Source organism: Eleginops maclovinus, chromosome 7, assembly GCF_036324505.1.
Source record: "Eleginops maclovinus isolate JMC-PN-2008 ecotype Puerto Natales chromosome 7, JC_Emac_rtc_rv5, whole genome shotgun sequence".
Taxonomy (NCBI): Eukaryota; Metazoa; Chordata; class Actinopteri; order Perciformes; family Eleginopidae; genus Eleginops; species Eleginops maclovinus.
In genome coordinates this window covers 3,028,691-3,049,762 of record NC_086355.1, presented here as the reverse complement: position 1 = coordinate 3,049,762, position 21,072 = coordinate 3,028,691, and the positions used below count along the sequence as shown (strand labels likewise).

Below are 21,072 nucleotides of genomic sequence, written 5' to 3'. Positions count from 1 at the left end.
GGGAAAACAATCTGAAATTTGAAGAGAAAATCAAAAGAAATCTGCAGACAGAATTTAGGAAAAGTGAGGAATTTTTCAGAAAAAAAATAGCATTTGAAAAAGAAAATCAAAAGGAAAAAAAGTGTGAATTTTTAGAGTAGATGATCAGGGCCAGACGTAAAATATAAATAAAAATGAAGATCTAATAAACCAAAGAAAAGCGGAAACCATGAAGCAGATTCAGGCAGTAGGCGTTCAGATTCACACTGAAAGTATCAGCCTACAGAACAGAACAGCTCACAGAGGAGAGAGAACATCTGATCCTTTACAAGAAAAGGAAATCAGGGCTCTACATCGTTTACCGAGTCCCAAACATAAAGCAGTCCTACAGTTACTGAGAGGTTTACACCGCATTAGAGATGGTTCACTTGTACGTTACAAGGCTGTTAATCTCTTTATTGCTGTCATAAACACAGCCTCTCCGCTCCAGCAGCTGTACATTCACAGCGAGTCGATACTAACACAAATACACCGCCAGGAACCAGCTCACATTTACTGGCTGCAGTTCACTTCCAGCAGGTGGAAACATGGGAGCGGATTCTTGCTGTGCGAGGGGCTGGAGGATGTGTTGATGCACTTGCAGTGAAACAGTGCAATAACTGGGATGAAATATTCTTCTTTCTCTGAATTTCTGTAAAAAAAATGTGTGTTTTTTTGTTGTTCATGTTGCTGTGGTCCGACATTGGAAAGGTGAAAATGGCCAGTACAGCTTTTGGTGTGACAAAGACTGTCTAGCGAGAAAGAAAGACAGCTGGCAGTCGGGGGATAAGTGTAAAGGGTCGGGGATACTTTGGTCCTTCAGCTCATGACACATTATTCTAAATATGTCGATTATTTCTTAATTCTTTTGAAGGATACATATTTTTTGGGGGGGTGACAGTTTTCCTATGAATGTATTAGTGCTAATTCTGACTGTGACAAAAGGCACAGGGTAGAAACTGTGTCCATGCAACAGCAGAAGATGCATACCTATGGAAGAGGATTATGGCCCCATGTTTTTAATCAAACTAAAAAACCTTTCGGTCAGATCTTAAAATATGTGGCCCTAATCCTCCTCCGTACACAAGACACAAACAAGAAATAAAGTGTCCAGAGAGATGAGGGGATCTGGTTTGAATCTATCCTGCAGGTCCTTCCAATCCTGCACATAACAAGCAAAGACCCTCTGACACATGATTACAACATGTGCAGCGAAAAGTCTTTGGTGACGTCCAGCACGTTAGAGAGGTGTTGGATAAGGTTGTGCATTTTTGTATGCGAGTTTCAGCTGTTTGGTAGAAACTCCCCTGAATATGATTATTAAAAAGATAGAAGTATAGCAAAAACTGTGCAGTTACTCACTGTTGATCCCACTGTAAATATATTCCTCAAGGCTACAAGTGCACTGACTGGCTTCACATACACAGTTACCTCAATTATATTAAACATCCACTCTGCTACCGTCCATTTGCCAGCCTTTTCCCAGCTGCCTCCCTGAGCCAGCCTTCAGCAGGGTTCAGAAACCCATTTCCTGCTGAAGCACCCTTTAAGCTGCAACATTAAATGGCCTTTAAACCTCTAAAGGTTCTGTCTCAATTCTGAAAGGGATAAATCAGAAACCACAGCGCTGTGTCTGGCTTCCCCTCACATGGAGAGGTCAGAGTGACACCGTACGATAAAAGCCCGGGTTTTCACATCTCAGATAACTCCTGTCCTCAGAGGTTCTAGAAGCAGCTCAGAGGCACGTCTGCTGCTGATAAACACACTCTAATGTCTCTCTAACGGCACACACATTTCCTCCAGTTTTCTCATTATGACTGTAGATGAAAGCAGAGAGACAGCCAGGTCTTTTCTCCATCGCTCATTGATAGAGAAATATGCAATAAAACAACACTATAGAAGAGATAGCCTCGAATGGGTATTGAGACGATGCTCTAAATGTATAATTGAATGCATGTAGAGGTAAAAGGTGTGCAATGTCTTGTTAGAATGATCAGTATTTAGGGTGTAAATTGGGACAGTGCATTGAGCCTGAATGCATGATGCCGGGGTTTCAAGGTTTCAAGGTTTCAAGGTTTTATTTGTCATATGCACAGCAGATACAGCGTATATGTTGGCAATGAAAATCTTATGTCGCGTGCTCCTCCAACAACTCAACATACATGGTGCAAAAGATAAATAAAGTAGTGCAAAAAGAGAGAAGAATATTTACAATATTAACAATAAAGATTTGAGGATGTGAAATATATACATATGTGGAATACATTGAAAGTATTTAAATACTTTACACTGTTGAATGAGGAGGTATGGACAGATGCATATATTATGTATAACAGATATATATGGCAGATATGTATAATATATAGATATGTGTACTATAAACAGATATGTATGGCAGATGTGTATAATATATATGTATGTGTGTACTATAAACAGATGCGAGTAGACACCCACACAGCTCAGGAGTTCAGTAGTCTTATAGCCTGTGGTATAAAACTGTCTCTGAGTCTGGTGGTCTTGGTCCGGATGCTGCGGTACCGTCTGCCAGACGGCAGCAGACAGAACAGATTGTTGCTGGGGTGATGGGGGTCCTTTAATATCCTACCGGCCTTCTTCCTACACCGCTGGGTGTAGAGGTCCTCCATGGATGGCAACTCCGTCCTGGTGATGTGCTGAGCAGTTTTCACCACCCTCTGTAGAGTCTTACGGTTGAGGGCGGTGCAACTGCCATACCAGGCGGTGATGCAGCCAGTCAGGATACTCTCGATGGTGCACCTGTAGAAGTTGCAGAGTATCCTGGAGTCCATGTTGAACTTCCGCAGCCTGCGGAGGAAGAAGAGCCGCTGTCGAGCCGTCTTGGATATGACCCTGGTGTGATGTGTCCATGTCAGGTCCTCACTGATGTTTACCCCGAGGAACCTGAAGCTGCTGACTCTCTCCACAGGAGTCCCGTCGATGGTGATGGGTGTGTGTGCTTCTCTCTGCCTCCTCCTGTAGTCCACAATCAGCTCCTTTGTTTTGCTGACGTTGAGATGGAGGTTGTTGTCCTGGCACCAAGATGTCAGGGCTCTGACCTCCTCTCTGTACGCCGTCTCGTCGCCGTCTGTGATCAGGCCGATGACGGTCGTGTCGTCAGCAAACTTGATGATGGTGTTGGAGCTGTGTGTGGCCACGCAGTCGTGCGTGAACAGGGAGTAGAGGAGAGGGCTGAGCACACAACCCTGAGGGGCTCCGGTGTTGAGGGTCAAGGTGGAGGATGTGATGTTCCCCATCCGCACTGCCTGGGATCTGCCCGTCAGGAAGCTCATGATCCAGTCACAGAGGGCGCTGTTGAGCCCAAGGTCCCTGAGCTTAATGATGAGCTTGGAGGGCACAATGGTGTTGAATGCTGAACTGTAGTCAATGAACAGCATTCTCACATAAGTGTTCCTCTGGTCCAGGTGGGAGAGGGCAGTGTGGAGGGTGAGGGAGATGGCATCATCCGTGGACCTGTTTGCTCTGTAGGCAAACTGCAGGGGGTCCAGTGAGTCAGGGAGGGAGGAGGTGATAAAAGTTTTGACTAACCGCTCAAAGCACTTCATGATGATGGAGGTGAGTGCAACTGGGCGGTAGTCATTGAGGCAGATGGGTTTTGTCTTTTTGGGGACAGGGACAATGATGGACTCTTTAAAGCATGTGGGGACTACAGACTGGAGCAGTGACCTATTGAAAATGTCTGTGAACACATCTGCCAGCTGAACTGCACACACCTTGAGAGCACGGCCAGGGATGCCATCAGGTCCTGGAGCCCTGTGTGCGTTGATCCTTTTCAGAGATCTACACACATCTGCACTGGTTAAAACCAGTGAGCAGGGATACTGGGCCTTTGGTGCCTCCACAGCCGGGGGCTTCTCAAAGCGTGCATAAAATGTGTTCAGTTCATCTGGGAGAGATGCAGACACATCACACGCACATCGGGGCACAGTGGCATTTTAAATATGTAGAAAAATGTCACATGGCTCTTAATATATCAGGGTTTTCTCTAGAAGAACTATAGTATGAGGATGAGGGTGCTGATATATAAAGCCCTGTGACAACAGGACGGCCGTACAAGATAGCCCCATGGACGTCGCAAACAACAATCCTACGTCGGAGCTCCGTAAAAACAAACTGACAATTCTAAGGAACATTTATACAATGGGAAAAATGGACATATATGCTACGATTACAGGGACACTTTTAAAGAAACATGGGAGGAGGAAACTGGGATTAATAATGGGAGCATTATAAAGGAACTGGACTGTGTGACATGACTGAAATGTTCTGGTATATGGATATTTTTACTAAGAACATTGGACTTTGTAATATGTAGGATGACCTTATATATAACCCATCTTTTATTTGAGTTGTGTTATTTACGTGCTCGTGGTATTGTTGATTTGATTTCTTTACATTTTGTTTTTCATATTCTCATCCTGAAATTTAGAAAAATGGTCTGAAATTAAAAAAGTCAAAATGGGAAAAAAGACAGATCTTTCAGGAAAAAGTGATCAACAGTCGAAATTTTGAGGAAAAAAAATCAGGAGTGGGAAAAGGAAAAAATCGGGAGACAAAAAGGAAGGCGATCAGGGCCGCACGAATAAGGAGAAAATAGAGGGACATTTTTTTAAAAGTCAGATCATTTAGGAAAAAAAGAAATAGTCGGACATTAAAAAATGTTTGGGATCTGAGACCGTATACCTGTTGGGACCCCTTGATAAAGAAACCATTCATGTAAATGGTGAGTGCTATTGGATGTAAAGGGGAATGTGAGAAAACATTTGGACACGTATTTTTGGAGTAATTATACCATTTCTGACCAACAGGAATATTGTTTTCTGGCATCACTTTAACATTTTACGGGGGAAATCTGCATTTTGGTTTTAGGGCGCACGCCGACAGTACGAGGGAGCAGAAACCCTCTTACACAGAGCCCTGGTTATACCATTTCTTTGCATTCTAAACCTAAAAAGCAAATTGTGCTTATACGTTTTCTAACTTTTAGGCAACTAGACTAAATATGAACTCCTGTTATGGGAAAAACGACTTCCTGAACGAGCTGGAGAAAACAGAAGATGGATTTGATGGAATTCATTTTTACTCAAGTTTAATTGTGCAGGTTTGAGGGGTGACTGCAAACTTCTGTGTACAAAACATATGTTCTGTCTGAAGCATCTTAGCAAGCAGCTGCCTCTCATCAAACGCTCTATTAGACTACCTCTCCGATAAGACACCAGGGTGCAGATGGGGAGGGCGGGGGGGGGGCAGCAGGTTGCTGCATCTGGAGCGTCTCTTTGTGGACGGAGAGAGCTGCCTGACCGCTAAGCTTTGAAGCCCTCAGACACAGAGGCCAGAGGTGCCGGGTGCGTGGATGTGGGGATTGATAATGAGCCGATCTGTATTCCTCCTGCCTCTGTGTTTGCTTTGAGAACTGAAGAGTGTCAACACACCGGCTCCTTCAATTATTTAAGTTCAGCAACACAGGCTCTTTTTGGAGGAGTCTCATTTGGACGAAAAACAGGCGAAATATGGCCAAGTCTATCCGTCTAATATCTTTACACTCGATATAAGACCTAATAACTGAAGAAGTCAGTGAGATATAGGGTCTTGTTTTTGGACAATGCATCTTAAGTATCTTGTTGTCTTGAAAACATCTTATTCTCAGATGAATTTTGATTGGAAAAACACCAACTAACATCAGAAAACTGAAACCTTTGAGCTTTTCTGGCTCATTTAGTAACACAAAAGGTCCTGATTCTGGTAAAGGTATAAGTTCTCCCAGCTAATAACAAGATCTGATTTATGGAAATACCATCTCATTTCCCAAAATCTTACCAAGCTGATTTTCACTTGTTCTTTTGGCTGATTGTCTTTACTAATTAAAAGCAGAAATACATTCTTTTCGTTATTTTTTGGAGCAGCATTTCCTCCAGTGCTGGAGACAAACATGAGGAGTTGATTGAAAAGGGTTTGACCCACAATTCCCTTCACTATTGATGCCAGAGAACAGTTTATTTGAATGTCAGAAGTCCATTAAAAGCTACACTTCCTGTCTCCAGGAAAGCTGAATTATGAGCTGGAACTTTCTCCTGTTTTTCACAAATCTATTCTCAGTCGTGTGAATCATACCTCAGCCTCCCGGAGGCTTAGGCGGGGTTTATATATACTGCGTGATCGGGAGGCTGACAGGCAGCTCTGAGTTATGTAACGGCGCTGATTTAAACCCAAAGATATGATCACACCGGGTCCAAACGGAGACGGACTGGGACTCACACGCAGTTAACATTTCAATCAAAACAGCAACACATATAACATGTAGCCGTGGCAATAACAGAATAGCCTTTTCAGGACGTGTGATAATTAGTGCTAGCTCTTACAGGGAGCGTAGAACATCACCAGAGCGTGCTTCTTCTTCTTCAGCGCCTCTCGGAAATCCTCCAGTCCAAGATGGCTGACGCTGGAGGGCTGGTCTTCCCAAGACTGCTCCGGTGGAGGAGGCGCCGTGGGACTGAGGACACAAAGTAGTGATTATTAGTGAGGGTAAAAGTAGAAAGATGTAGTATGCGTATAAAGGAATAACCCTATGAATACAAAAGGATGTATTAAAACACCCGATGACTTAATGTCTGTTGACCTCTTCTTGCACACTTTCCCTTAATGGCGTCTTTAGCAGCTGGACTGATGTCATCGCAGGACGATTATGTTTCTCTGTGACCCTTTGCAAAGATTAATGCATTACTGGGAGAGGAAGCAGCTCAAGCCTTTAAACTCAGGACTAAATTACTGCCATGTCGTGGAGTTTGAGTCTGAGTGTGATGCCAAAAGCACACCAGGCGATACAGTCAAGGCAATGTCGCATTTTTCTGCGCAGGGAGGCGGGATTAAGTGTTTCAGGCGGGAAGACATTCTTTGTGACACGGGTCAAAGTGTCACAGGAGATTAAGGAAGTTAAATGAATGTTTTTGGGTGTTCCTCGACTGCAATCCACTGCAGAAAGTGTCCCTAACTTTTAGTTTTGCAGCAGTTAGAAGAGTGTAGAAGTCAGACAGAGGGTGAAAAGAGGTCCTGCAGCACAGGCAGTATGAGGAAAACAAAGAGCTTTCTGAACATTAAAGCATGGAGACATGAGTGTGTGACTCACTTGTGCATGAACTCGATGATCTTGTCTTTGCTCCGGAGGTGTGGCAGCGTGTACTTGTCTTCACCTTTCTCGAAATACTTAACGGTGGGGAAGCCGGAGATCTTGAAGCGCTCTCCCACAGCTTTGTGCACCGTGGTGTCCACTGCTGCCAACACACCCGGACTCTGTGGAGAGGAGACAACAGGGAGACTTAGGAGGTGATACAATGACTGTAGCGGCTAATTAGACCGATGACAGTCCTTTACGCTAAACTGTTACACGACCACAAGCCATTTCAACTTCCACAGAACAATCCAAGCTCCCCCTCTGCTAATGAGCACACACTGGTAGAGTATATAATAGCGCTGCATTAGTAACAGCAGCGGAGGAGGAAGGAGGGGAGAAATAAATGACATGCTGGGTCTGGAGGGCTCAGGGTGAAAGAGGCTTCAGTCCATCCATATTAGATAATGGCTTTTCCCATTGACCTCCAGCGCTGGGCAGAGAGCCACAAGGAGAAGGTCCAAAGCATCGGGCCGGGGAGACGCTCACGGATGAGATAATTGCAGCAGTCACCAGGCTGGAGGTTTATAGGCCCTGCCCCTGGCTGGGGAGTGTTGGATTACCACAGAGGACAGAATGGCGGAGAGGAGGAACACACCCGACTAATCAGAAACACATCGAGAGGCGGGCTGCAGGACACAGCGACCAGCAGGACGGCTGCACCGGCCAGAAAGCCTTCAGGCCAAGAGGAGGGATTGTTAGGAAGTGTTAATGAGGCGCTGCAACGCCCGGGTAGATCTGTGTGTGCAGCAGAGTGTGAGGTATGGAGAGTGGACGACAACACACGGGACTCTTAAGCGTGCATGCTAAACGAAGGTCGGGAAACTTACGTCCGCAGCTTTGTTGAGTATTTCAGCAGCTTCATCATACTCTGGCTTCATCTTCTTGCAGTGTCCACACCCTGGAGGAAGCAAAACACACATTAGAGCCCAAACCGTGACAGATTAATGAAACTGAAAGCTGATATTTAACAGACAACTCTTTTTAAAATGACACACATCTTGGCTAGAAATCCTTGAAATATGGTTATTAAAATGTTTGGATATTTGAGGCACAGTTTGCTTTCAATAAAGTAAGGTAAATAGGAAAGTAAATAAACATCATTTTACATTTTAAACAGGAAATATAATCACTTTTTACCTAAAAATCTAGAAAAATTAGGATCCTAAATAAATGAAAACTCCTCAAAACACATTTTCCGTAAATAATTGGTTATATGCTAACATCAGCTACCTAATCAAACAAAGGGAATTACCTCTCAATAAATAACTGTATATATATCCCTGAAGAAATGACTCCTAAAAAACTAGATCTCAGTGATGCAATGATGATGCAAACTTTCCCAGCATTACGTCCCGGAGCCGTCGGCTTGAATCAATAACTGCTGTAACTCTCTGGGGTTTTACAGATTAGTCAGAGGGGGGGTTACTGCTGACAGGCTGAGGGTGAAACCATAAATGAGATGACAAGAGTCTCTCATGTTTTACCAGGAGAGTTCAGTCATGTCTGATTACTTCCTACATGACTCTGCGTAAAAAAAGCTAGAGGTAGAACAAGAGGGCCTGGGTGAGGGCGAGAGGGGATACAGTAGTGTAGGAGGGAGAAACAGGGGGGGAGATAAGGTTTAAAGGGACCTGGTATGCTCAAATTCAGGTGTATATCAAATGTAGTGTCTCTCCTGGGACATGTCTCCATGCTTTAATGTTCAGAAAGCTCTTTATGTTTCTCATACTGCCTGTGCTGCAGCACCTCTTTTCACCCTCTGTCTGAAACCAGAGCCCAGTCTGCTCTGATTGGTCAGCTGGCCGGCTATTTTGTTATTGGTGAACTGCTGAGAGATGTCCCGCCCCTTAGCCTAATCACGTACAATGTGTTGGAGCGCCAGCCAATAGAAGAGTGAGTGTAACATAGTGATGTCACTATGTCACGGAAGAAGAAAAGCCATGAAATATCTTTATATAACAATATTTTGTTCTCAATAATAATCTCACTGATGTTCAAAATGTATAATAATATAAACTATGATTTTTAAAAGTCACCTTTCTGATTCTAATGGGAGTCATTGAATTAAAATAGCTCCAGATTTTTTAACCTGAGGGCCAAAATTCAAAAGTCCATTACATAACTTCCCCATCAGCCCAATGTATTTCTCCGTCCTTTAATCAGGAAGTCAGGCAGCATTACTGTGTTGTTGCACCATATAACTCTGTATCATGTGAGAGTTCTTGTGTCTGCTTCCCTTTTTTTCAAGCTTTATGAAATATACTCCCTGTTGGTGTGAAGGTGTGTTTAATATTGCATGAGCATTTTATTTTTGCATCCAAGACGAGTAAACACCATATTTGTCTCACACAGTGTGCAAGATGTCCATGTAAGGACGTAATGAAGACGCCGTTAGATTAGAAATGAGCGCAGCTTGTTGTTTGCTCGTAGCGTCGCTGCGCACAGATGCGTGAAACAATCTCGGCACATTTTTGGTGTTCATTTCCAAACATGCTAAATTGTCCTTGTCAAATCCGTTCAGAGATTCCTTTCTTCAAGATACAACGCAGAGCTGGCACAGGCTATTAATCAAGAGCGACATGCCTGGTGGAGGAAAAGCTCCTCTCTTTTAACCGAGTCACTGTGGTGTGTGATCCTCAGATCGGGTAGTGACTGAAGGACTTTGTCTGACCCTTCAAACTGATGAGTAAGAGAGGAACCAAACGTCCGTCCTGTGCCTTCAGAACGAGTGGTGCATGAGGGGCATGGTCACTGTGTGTGTGTGTTCAGAGATGAACTGAAATATTGCTGATTCAGAGAGCATGGAAGTACACACTGACCACACACACACACACACATCTCGGTAGCTGGGATAAAAACTGACGCACGCAGAGGAAACGGCTGGTGAGTTTCCTCAGTAAATGTTGGATTTTTGAGGTGCTGTAAGGTCATATTCCACGGGTCCACTGCAGCAGTGTGTTAGCCTGGAGCTACTTACTAAGTGGCCAGTCAGGGGGGTTGTTAGATTCAGTATAATAACTTCCTGATCTCCAAGCTGCAGCCTGAAGCAGACATTAAAGAATCCCACTGTAAAATATAGCCATATCTGCGGGAACAAGGGTCAGCAGTTCTGGAGGAGAACTTTTGGTCCCAAACATATCCAGGCTCACTGTGGGGATGTTTAGTTGGAGGTTTTGCCGACGTAAAGAGCAGCACGCAAACAACCCCCGCTGAGTGGTGTCCAGAGGACGCAGACAGAGGGCCGCTCTGAGAGGTGGACAGAAAATGCGAGCTGATGGTGGCGGTATGGAGACCATTAATCTCACTCTGACAGCAGGCCATTAAGAAAAGCTGCATTCAAGCAGCAAGGCTAGGCATCTGTCAGTGTGTGTGTGTGTGTGTGTGTGTGTGTGTGTTTATGTAAGACGGAGAGATATGCGGTGTAATTGTGTGCCGTGAATGCTCGTCTCATGGAGTGAAATATGTTTTTGATGTGTCTACATTGTGCAGATATTTGCGATTGTGTGTGTGTGTGTGATCTGAAATGATCTGAAGCCGTTTGTTTTAGCTGACTGCCCTCAAGTGTGTGTGTGTCTGCATGGTGAGTCAAGTGCAGGACCGAGCAGCTATGAGTCCACATGAGGACAGGGAGGACTATGGGCTGTTTGAACAGAACCATTGTACCATTTTTCAAACATTTTATGAGGATAAAGATTATGAAAGAAATCTGTTATTCAGTCATGTTTTCTGCCCTTAAATAACTTAATAGACTTGTGACATTAACTTCATTTCTGCCAGTGAGCTCGCTAATCTGTCTGATAAATCTTAAAAGAAGTAATGTCTTTTTTCTGGAGAAACTTCACATCTACAGTCATTAATCTTTTATTACGAATAGAGCAAAGTCATAGAGCTAACATTATGTTCCATTAGGAGAAAACGCACTGCACTTGCAGCACGACGCAAATATAAAAGCACATCTTCTCCAACGTGAAGAACCCTCGCACAGCGTTTACTAAAAGACACAAAACGCTGCAAGAAGCTCAGAACACAAAGGAAACAAACTCAGACAGTTTGCCAACTTTAAAATCCCCGAACGCCGAAAACGCGCTCGGCTCTCGGCTGTGTGCGTCACTTTATAGCGTCCCCCGGCTTCCGCTGTGTTTGGAGCGTCTGCAGCGCTGTGTTCTTGCAGTGCTTTTGGAAAACGATGAGAATGTTTCGTCAAATTGGTGAGGATGTTTCTTCAATTGCATGTGTTTTGGAGCATTAGTTTGGTAAATATTTGCAGCGTTTCTGAAAGTGGGAGTGTCATTTTCAGGCTGTTGAAACACGGTTGCCCCTGTCGGCCATCGTAGATTGGAGTGAAGATGGAGATTATCTTTCTAGAAGTTGTGACCTTATTCATACCAAAAACAGAACTAATGTTCATTTGTTTTACTGGAAATAAAGCCAGCTTGAAGAGTTGTTAACTGAAGTCAACCTTGCATACACTGTAAATCATCTATAGCTTATCTATACTTCTATGAATTGGTGAAGTAGGTGATGCTCAGCATAACAAAACAAACCTCGTTTTGTGTCCTTTTATTTTTAAATGGATGTTTTTAAAATGCAAACAGACTGATCTGATTAAATAAATGATGTCACTTGGCTCTTCTTGTTTGGCGGATCCAGAAATCCCACGACGTAATCTGCACTAGGCAGTTGTTTTAATATTTGCGCAATCATTTTTGGAGTTTTTAGGCTGTAAATAATGACGCTGCAGAATGTAAAAGGGGGGGGGGTGTTGCTGGAGGTATGAAAACTGCAGCAAAGTATGTGAGGAAATCTTGAAAACAATGAATCATCATTACGGCGAGGGAAAAGGACGCTCTTGTTAGTTATTCATTTATTAGCGGAGGCTGATACGAGGAGGGGGGAGGAAGGGGGTGAACAGTGGGTGAAGGTGATGGAGTTAGCTGCAAGAAAAAACTAGAAGGTCCAGAAATAGCAGCAGGGTTTGGTGTTGTGTCACACAATGCGTTTCTGAGCAGGGGGAATATATCTGCATGACTTCAGAGCGATGGGCTGCTTTTATCAGCACGCTGCCTCACACGCAGGACCAAAGACAACTCGCTGACAAACCCTGGCATGTCTCCAAAGTTCTGCACAGAAACGGCAGTATGGTGCGTGAATACAAACTGACAGGCGGGCTTACGTGAACCATATGGCAGCGGAGGAAGAGTGTGCTGTGAGGATCAGCTCCAGAGATACAAAAGAGCTAAAGTGACAGCAGCCGGAGCTCTTCGTTCCTCTCCTGATTTCCAGCCTCCGAGTATTAAATGTGATGATGACGATGATGTGTTTTGCGTGACTAAATAGCGGTTCAGCCCGAGAGGATTGGCAAAACAATGTCTAACACAGCAGGAAGGAATGTGGAGCTCCTCACACACTGCTGCACTGATCCTACTGTCCAGACTGCTTTCTGTATCTCTGACGGTGAGGAGTGGGTTGTTAAAGGACAAGCTGGCAATTCTCTACATGCACGTCTTATTATTGACAATATAAAGCATGAAAAGATCACAACTCACCGGGAATTAATGCTACAAAGAACATTTGACTGTGTCCACATCATTCACCTTTGCAAAAGAGCTCCAATGTTTTCTAAAAACTCCTCTCAGATTTACTTGGTGACTTCATGTCGTAGTTTAGGCAATGTCACATACTCTCTCCTGGAGCTATAAATACCTAAAGGAGCAAATGTGTATTAATCTGTGTCATGATTGTGCAGCAGACGCAGATAAAGAGAGACAAATATACATCGCACCTGCAGCTTGTTCATACGTCACAGTGAGTCAGGGAAATGTTGAGTCCAAAGCTGTTGCAAAAGCAGATACCATTTTTTACAGGCATGTGCTTCACACACACACACACACACCCACACAAAAGTTCTAACGCTGAGCCCTTGGGACAGACTGACAGGCTGGAGGCTGTAGGTACGGGATGGATTTGTGTTAAATGTGGTGTGTAAAGTATTCTAGATTAATGACTAAATGTTCTTATTAAATAACACAGCAGAAGTTCCTAACAGCTGATATTACATTTAGTTTTAACAGAGGAAATAGAGTACACGTAAATGGTCTGCAAAGGTTAAAATCCCTGTGTTCCTCTCACACACATTCAGAACTTCTCGGCTCCTATTGGCTAGCGCTCCAACACACTGTGCGTGACGGGCTAAGGGGCGGGACATCTCGAAGCGCTTGAGAATAAATACAATATGTCCTCTTTAAATTGAAGTGTGAACCGTGGCTGACCTGAAGTTTTACTACTCTTTTGTTGCATGAATGACACGCTGTATCATTTCACACATTTGAACATCTATACTGCTGATAAATGAATAAAGTTTGTCCTTAAAAATCAAACATTTGCTCGTTTCTTTTTGGAGATGTGAACATTTTTGTATATTTATGGCTCTTTTGGGCACTGTGTGATGACATTGTGATGATGAAATAATTGATTGATGATTAAATAATCTTTGGTTGTTTTTTCCAACTCCCCCCCCACCCCCAACCCCCCGGGATAGAGGCAGTATTCTGGCGGTTCTGCTCCGTTACTCACAGGGGGCGTAGAACATGATGACGGCTGCAGGATGCTCCTCCAGGAAACTGTCGAAGGAGTCGTCGGTCAGGTGGAAGACCGGGGAGTCCGTTTCCGTCCACGGCACCTCTGGGGTCTTCGGCTGGGGGGGCTGGGGGCTGAGACAGGAAGGAGGTGGGGGGGACAACAAGGACAACAGGAGTGAGGGACTTTTTTAAAGACCAAATTCCAGCATGCTCTGTACGAGGCAAAAATCAGACACAGCTGTAGAAGCCTCTCCACTCAATGTCTCACACACATCTGGACCAATGCAGCCCCGCCTTGATGACGGAGCACAATGCACCAATGCCAAGAACGAGTGGACATACAGTAAACAAGTGCATGCAAGTCATCCACACACACACACACACACACACACACACACACACACACACACACACACACACACACACACACACACACACACACACACACACACACACACACACACACACACACACACACACACACACACACACACACACACACACACACACACACACACACACACACACACACACACACACACACACACACACACACACACACACACACACACACACACACACACACACACACCTGCCTGAGCCCCCATGAGGCTGGATATCTTCTATAAACACTAGAATTGTGCAAACCCGAGGTGCTGCATCTCCTCCAGACGTTTATCTTTTATCCAGAATGTCATCGGACCAATATACATCTCTCTGATACGTAAAGAACTCGGGATCAGGGTTTATCTGGGGCTGGAGCTACACACAGGTCTCATCAGATCACATCTTCTGCAATATGAAGGTGCACTTCTGTCTCCCGCTGCATGTATACACCCACACCCACCCCATTATTGCTGCGCAGGACAGATATGATCACAAAGGACCCTTATTTCTGCTTCCATTTTTCACTAGACTCTCTGATATCGAGTAGACGCCAAAGAAATGTAACATACAAAGCAGGAATGAAGTTCTAACCTCCTTTACTCCTGTTTTCTTAAAGATTTAACAGCTGTAGATTTGCTAACTGTGTAGAAACTCCTGTCAAGCCAAGGATAATAACTCACTCCGTTGGAAGAGGAGGAAACATGGAAAGTCAGAGGGGGGTGAAACACCCTTTAGGAGAAGAGACAGCTGAATGCAAAAACTGGGGAAACAAGTAGGGGGTGATACACGTGGGAGAGGAGATAAAAAAAACCCTGAGGCAGGGAGAGCTACAAGAAGAGCACAATGGAAACAATGCCTCGAAATATGAACGCAGCAAATCCTGAGAAAGTTTGGAGGAAAAACTGATTTTTCCTCGTCTCAAACCGATCACAGATGTGTCGAATCTTGCGTGGAGGCCAATCCTCCCACCCCTTTTACCATATGGGACGTATTTATGTGCAACTGAAGGTCAGTCCATCTATGTTTTGTGGGTTAGAAAGAAGATAAAATCTCACCTATCCTCTCATTTTCGATCAACGTAAAACACAACTGTTCTGTCTGCTTGATTTCCTGCCCGGCAACCCCTCTGACTGACACCGCTGGGCTCTGAATAAGCAGAGCAGTAACAGTTTAGGACGGGGAAGGGACCTGCTCTGCCTCTTGGGGGCTAAAGGGAGCGTCGCCGGGATATATCCTCGGGATATAAACTCTCCTCTCCGTACCCTCTGCAGCCCGGTGGACGGTCATGGCTTTAACACAAATGGAAGATGGGGGAAGGAGAGCATGGAGGGGGAGAAAGCGGGTAGAGCGTGAGGCGAGGTGAGAAAGAAAAATGAGACAGAGCAGGTGTAGATTGATGACACCCTGTCAAGGTGAGTCGGGGTTAGGAGGAAAAGGTGCGATGAAGAGTGGAAAGGTGATGCCAGACATTCACAGTGAGACCCTAAAGCAGTTTGCTCATTGCAGGACGATACTCACTTCTTCATCCAGTCTGCAATATCCTTTGCTGTGCCTCCGTAGTTCTCGTAGTGGTGGAGGAACTTCCCCTTCCTGAAAGACAACAGAGCACAACACAATTAGTCCAAACCATATGTCAGAGGATATGGATTAGTGCTCTGGAAAGAGTTTAAAAACCACAGTCAATATAAAAACTGTCGAATCACACAAACACATTTTTTCTGCAGCCTTACTTCACTGGTTATATTCCTACAACATGTTTTTTATTTAAAGGGAATTCCCTCCCTAAAAACCAGTTTTCTTTTATAAACTCACTTAATTACAGTTGTAGTAAATACTCAAGCTGTAGTCAATCAACGAAAAGGCTTTACAGTTCAAACGAGGCTCCAAAATAATGGATTGAGAAGTCATTAAAGAAAATAAAGTCATTACAATTTGGTAAGATATAAATTTAACGACCAGCTTCAAAATAGTCGGTCCTTTACCGTATACCAGAGTGTATGGGTACCGAAATGTTAAAGAAGAAATAGCACCTAGAGATAATTAAAGGGGCTCTGTTTTGCTTTTCTTAGGTTTTCCCTTTTCTGTAGTGTTATAAAGGTTTCAGTGCATGTAAATGGTCTGCAAAGGCTTTTACACACACACTCAAATATATCAAAATATAGCGCTCCAACACATTGTACGTGATAGGTTAAGGGGCGGGACATCTCTAAGAGGTTGATCATCACAACAGAGCCGGCCAGCTAACCAATCAGAGCAGACTCGGGCTCTGGCTTCAGACAGAGGGTGAAAAGAGGTGCTGCAGCACAGGCAGTATGAGAAACATAAAGAGCTTTCTGAACATTAAAGCATGGAGACATGAGAGACACTACATACTGATATGAAGCTGAACACCAGCAGAATATGTCCTCTGTAACCAAAGTGCTGATTTAAATCAAATACAATCTGATCCAAACATTTACAAGCAAGCCTAAGAATCTAACTGGGCATTTTAATATTGAATTGCAGAAGATACATCTGATTCTTCATCACTTCCCGCATAACTTACTCGGAGAAAACCAAGTCATTCAGCTCATATTTGATGGTTACAAACACACAACATAGTCATGCATTGGAAACGAGCTGAGAGCATTCACTCCGCTGCACAGTCTGAGAAGATTAAAACAGGTTAGCAAATTTCAGCTGACTTCATCTCCTGTTCTCTGTGACTAAAAGAAGGCTGATAATTGGCGGCTCAGTGCAGGAGGATCAGTGTCAGCAGTGAGTGGCTCTGAGCAGAGAAACACAGTCACAGAGTGAACACTATTAAAGGTGAGACACGATTACACACACACTGGATTTTGAGCTTAAAAACGTGCATTTTAAATGACCTGAATGCGAGGAGCTGCTTGGAATTCAATCAGTGAGATTCATGAGCGACTCTTTGTTCACCTGCTTTATCTCTGCTGCTGTAAATCCACTGAAACCTTGTTAAAAAAAAGCTAAGTCGAGATATGTCGTTGGGTTTTTATTCTCGGTTAAAGGACACGGCAAAGACAAAGAAGCTCAAATAGTTTCACTTTCATTGTTGGTTTAATTGATAGGAAGGTGCTGCAGTACTGGCCGGTAAAGCTTCCTTAATCTGCGGCGCTGAAAAAGGTAAAAGACCTTGAACACTCGTTCCTGCAGTGGCGAGATAACTCCAGCGGTGTTGATGCCGATTTACCCCGCAGTGATTAGCTGCTGTTTATCAGCCAGGCGCTCATTACTGGAGCCGATGGCCTCGGATGGTCGTTAGCTAGCCCTGCGCTGACACTAATGCACCCCCGGCTAACGGACTGGCTCCGGCTCAGCTACACATGAGTGCATGGGCGCAGGAACACACAAAGAAAGAAGTGCAGGAAGAGGGCGAACACACACACACACACCGACTTACCACAGAGGCACTTAATCAGTCCCGGTCTAATTAAAAGGCCAGACTAGAATGAGTGAGTGCTTAATGCGGAAATGAGGGTGATAAAGCTGCTGCAGGAATAAGAAGACCAGAGCGGGAGCGGCACTGTAAATATGAGGATAGTAATTCTCTGGCTGGGGGGGGGGGGGGCTCTGCATTAACAAACACCATCAGTCTCACTCTCACCCCCTGCTGTGCTACAAGCTCCAGTGCTATAGTAGTAAACTGGAATGAGTAGATTAGCCAACGGCGTGCACTCCTTCCAAACACTAAAGAACAAACGCTGAATCGATCCCGAAGCGGCCGAAATGGGATTTCTCCGCAGGGTGGCTGGCATCTCCCTTAGGGATAAGGTGAGAAGCTCAGTCATCCGGGAGGGACTCGGAGCAGAACCGCTGCTCCTTCGCGTTGAAAGGAGCCAGTTGAGGTGGTTCGGGCACTTAGTGAGGATGCCACCTGGGCGCCTCCCTAGGGAGGTGTTCCAGGCACGTCCAGCTGGGAAGAGACCGAGGGGTAGACCTAGGACCAGGTGGAGGGGTTATATCTCTTCGCTGGCCTGGGAGCACCTTGGAATCCCCCAGTGAGAGCTGGTTGATGTGGCCAGGGAAAGAGAAGTTTGGGGCTCTCTGCTGGAGCTGTTACCTCCACGACCCTGACGGATGAGCGGGAGAGGATTGATGGATGGATCCTGTTTAAAGAGTTCTTTAAAGAGTTCTTTAAGATGAAGAAACTTTGGAACGGTGTATTAAAGCCTTTACATAGTGTGCCGTATTAATTATTTAAACCCCTGGTTCCTCTTTAGTGTTTGGGCAGCACTGCGAGAGGGAAGGCAGCCCCACTGTGTGAGAGAATGGGAACGCTGCGATGGCACTGTGTGGTTCCTGAAGCAAAGGGCTCCGGGTGAAAGAAGAAAACTTTGGGAAATATTTGGACATAGCGGGATATCTTATTGTTTCGCAAAGGTCATGACCAATCAAATATGAGAAAGCTAACATCCCTTAGGTTCAAACTAACAAAACAATCCAATAGTAGTAACTTTCTCCAGTTGTAAAATCCTGTCTCAGAGGAAAATGAGCTCTTTAACTCCTAGATGTTTCGGTTCAAACAACCAATTTTCATTTTAAAAGTCTTGCTGTATCTTAATCCCATCTAGAAATACTACAACCAATGGCAAACCAGCCAGTTTACATTTCTTATGTTGTCCGAACTTAGATATTCATTGTAATGTTATGTATGAGGCAGAGGAAATCTCAAAACTGCCCCAATATTCTCATTTTGTGACATGTCTCCATGCTTTAATGTTCAGAAAGCTCTTTATTTTTCTCATACTGCCAGTGCTGCAGCTCAGCTTTTCACCCTCTGTCTGAAACCAGAGCCCAGTCTGCTCCAGCTGGCCGGCTCCATGGTGATATTCTATCACGTAAAATGTGTTGGAGCGCTAGCCAATAGGAGCCGAGAAGTTCTGTAAGTAAACAAAAGGAGTCCAACGGAGGCATTTCAGACAGGGGGGGGGGAGTGTGTGGGAGAGAAACACAGGGATTTCTTTGCAGACCATTTACATGCACTAAAACCTAGAAGGAGGACGAGGGAATGATTAGCAATTTTGTTTGATAAATGGCTTCAACAATGAGTCAATAATCCAAACCGTTTCCGATGCATTTCTTTTTCCATTGACTTCTGCCTATTCCTTTCAGCTCTTCTTCGTAGCCCAGCATACAGCACCTCCTGTGTGGACTCTAATGGCACTCACATCTTGGACTTCTTCATGTGAAATGACTTTGTCCAATTTTCTGAGAAACTTTCCCCTTCACACCTGTTAAAGCAGGTTCTGAACCTCCATGGCACTTTGTAAGTCTGACACCACCCCGTCTCTCGGTGCTTGAGAGGTCTTTCTGTTTGAAGTGTTCCGACACTCAGATGTTCTGAGCCTTGGAAGTGTGATGCTGAGCCCTAAGTGAGACGGATGAGAGGACTGCACTCACTCAAAGTAGCAGAAAGTCGGGTAGCCTTTGACGTTGTACTCCTGCTTGAGGCCATCAAACTCGGCCGGGTGAACGTTCATCCCCGCCAGCACCTTGGGAATAAACAAAGTAAAGGAGAAAATAAGGTGTTGGTTGTCAGAGAGGTGGAGAAAGCAGAGACACAAGAAAGAGAAAGGACATCAAAACAGGTGAGCTATGATCAGAGGGCTGAAGCATAAAACTATGGTCACTCCAAGTATGAAACAAGTCTTCACTGAGAAAGGACAAACTGTAATTATAATTGATCTTTTTCAGTTTAATTAAAATAAAAGGACACGAAAATACGCTCCCCGGTATAAATCAGAACCACCTTTTATTGGGTGCAGCAAACTTACAATGGTAATTAACTTTATTTAAAATATAGCTTTTACTGTAGACAAAACACTAAGGGTTGTGCTTCACTAAAAGCTTTGATGTGACATAAATTCAAAGTGTTTCGCCTATTTTAGACATGCTAATGCTAAGCTCAACGTTGACAGATTTGGTTGAAATTCTATTATATAGCCTTGGCCTTCAGCTGGGGGCAATGTTAGCATGGTTTGTGTGTTTTAATGCTAATATTAGCATCCTAAAAAGCTCACAGATAGCTAAAATTGTTGGTTTACTCACATTAACTGGCTAACATGTGCAGTTAGCATATTAAAACACTCCATGACGCTGTGTCCGAGTAGCCCACAGTCTATCCAGTGAGTCAGACTTTAGCATCTAATCTTTAGTGGGTGTGTACATATATACACTCCGCCTCTGTGTGAATGTGTGGGAACTTTTTAGCACCACAAGAATGTATGTGTTTAATCCAGCTGACATTTCCCAGGTTTCTTCAGAAGTATTGCACAACAAAATATTTGAAGGAAAGCCAAAAACCGATTTCAAAACGTCCATGAGTCTTTGTCCTCTTGAATCATTCAGTTATACAGTGGGGCAAAAAAGTATTTAGTCAGCCACCAATTGTGCAAGTTCTCCCATTTAAAAAGATGAGAGAGGCCTGTAATTTGATCATAGGTATACCTCAACTATGAGAGACAGAATGAGAAAGAAAATCCAGGAAATCACATTGTAGGATTTTTAAAGAATTAATTGGTAAATTCCTCGGTAAAATAAGTATTTGGTCACCTACAAACAAGCAAGATTTCTGGCTCTCACAGACCTGTAACTTCTTCTTTAAGAGGCTCCTCTGTCCTCCACTCGTTACCTGTATTAATGGCACCTTTTTGAACTCGTTATCAGTATAAAAGACACCTGTCCACAACCTCAAACAGTCATACTCCAAACTCCACTATGGCCAAGACCAAAGAGCTGTCAAAGGAGACCAGAGACTAAATTGTAGACCTGCACCAGGCTGGGAAAACTGAATCTGCAATAGGTAAGCAGCTTGGTGTGAAGAAATCAACTGTGGGAGCAATTATTAGAAAATGGAAGACATACAAGACCACT

At 44.2% G+C, this 21,072-nt stretch overlaps 1 protein-coding gene across 1 annotated transcript in view; it reads right to left on the bottom strand.

The window, feature by feature from the left end:
• pdia5 (protein disulfide isomerase family A, member 5) overlaps nucleotides 1–21,072 on the bottom strand; it is a 55,840-nt gene that overhangs the window by 9,351 nt on the left and 25,417 nt on the right. Inside the window, exons 9-14 of the mRNA XM_063887521.1 lie at nucleotides 19,600–19,691; nucleotides 15,706–15,777; nucleotides 13,796–13,932; nucleotides 8,050–8,120; nucleotides 7,178–7,341; nucleotides 6,414–6,544 (exon numbers count right to left, since the gene is read on the bottom strand). Of these exons, the coding sequence (XP_063743591.1) occupies nucleotides 6,414–6,544; nucleotides 7,178–7,341; nucleotides 8,050–8,120; nucleotides 13,796–13,932; nucleotides 15,706–15,777; nucleotides 19,600–19,691 (667 nt within the window). The remainder of the gene's footprint in view (nucleotides 1–6,413; nucleotides 6,545–7,177; nucleotides 7,342–8,049; nucleotides 8,121–13,795; nucleotides 13,933–15,705; nucleotides 15,778–19,599; nucleotides 19,692–21,072) is intronic.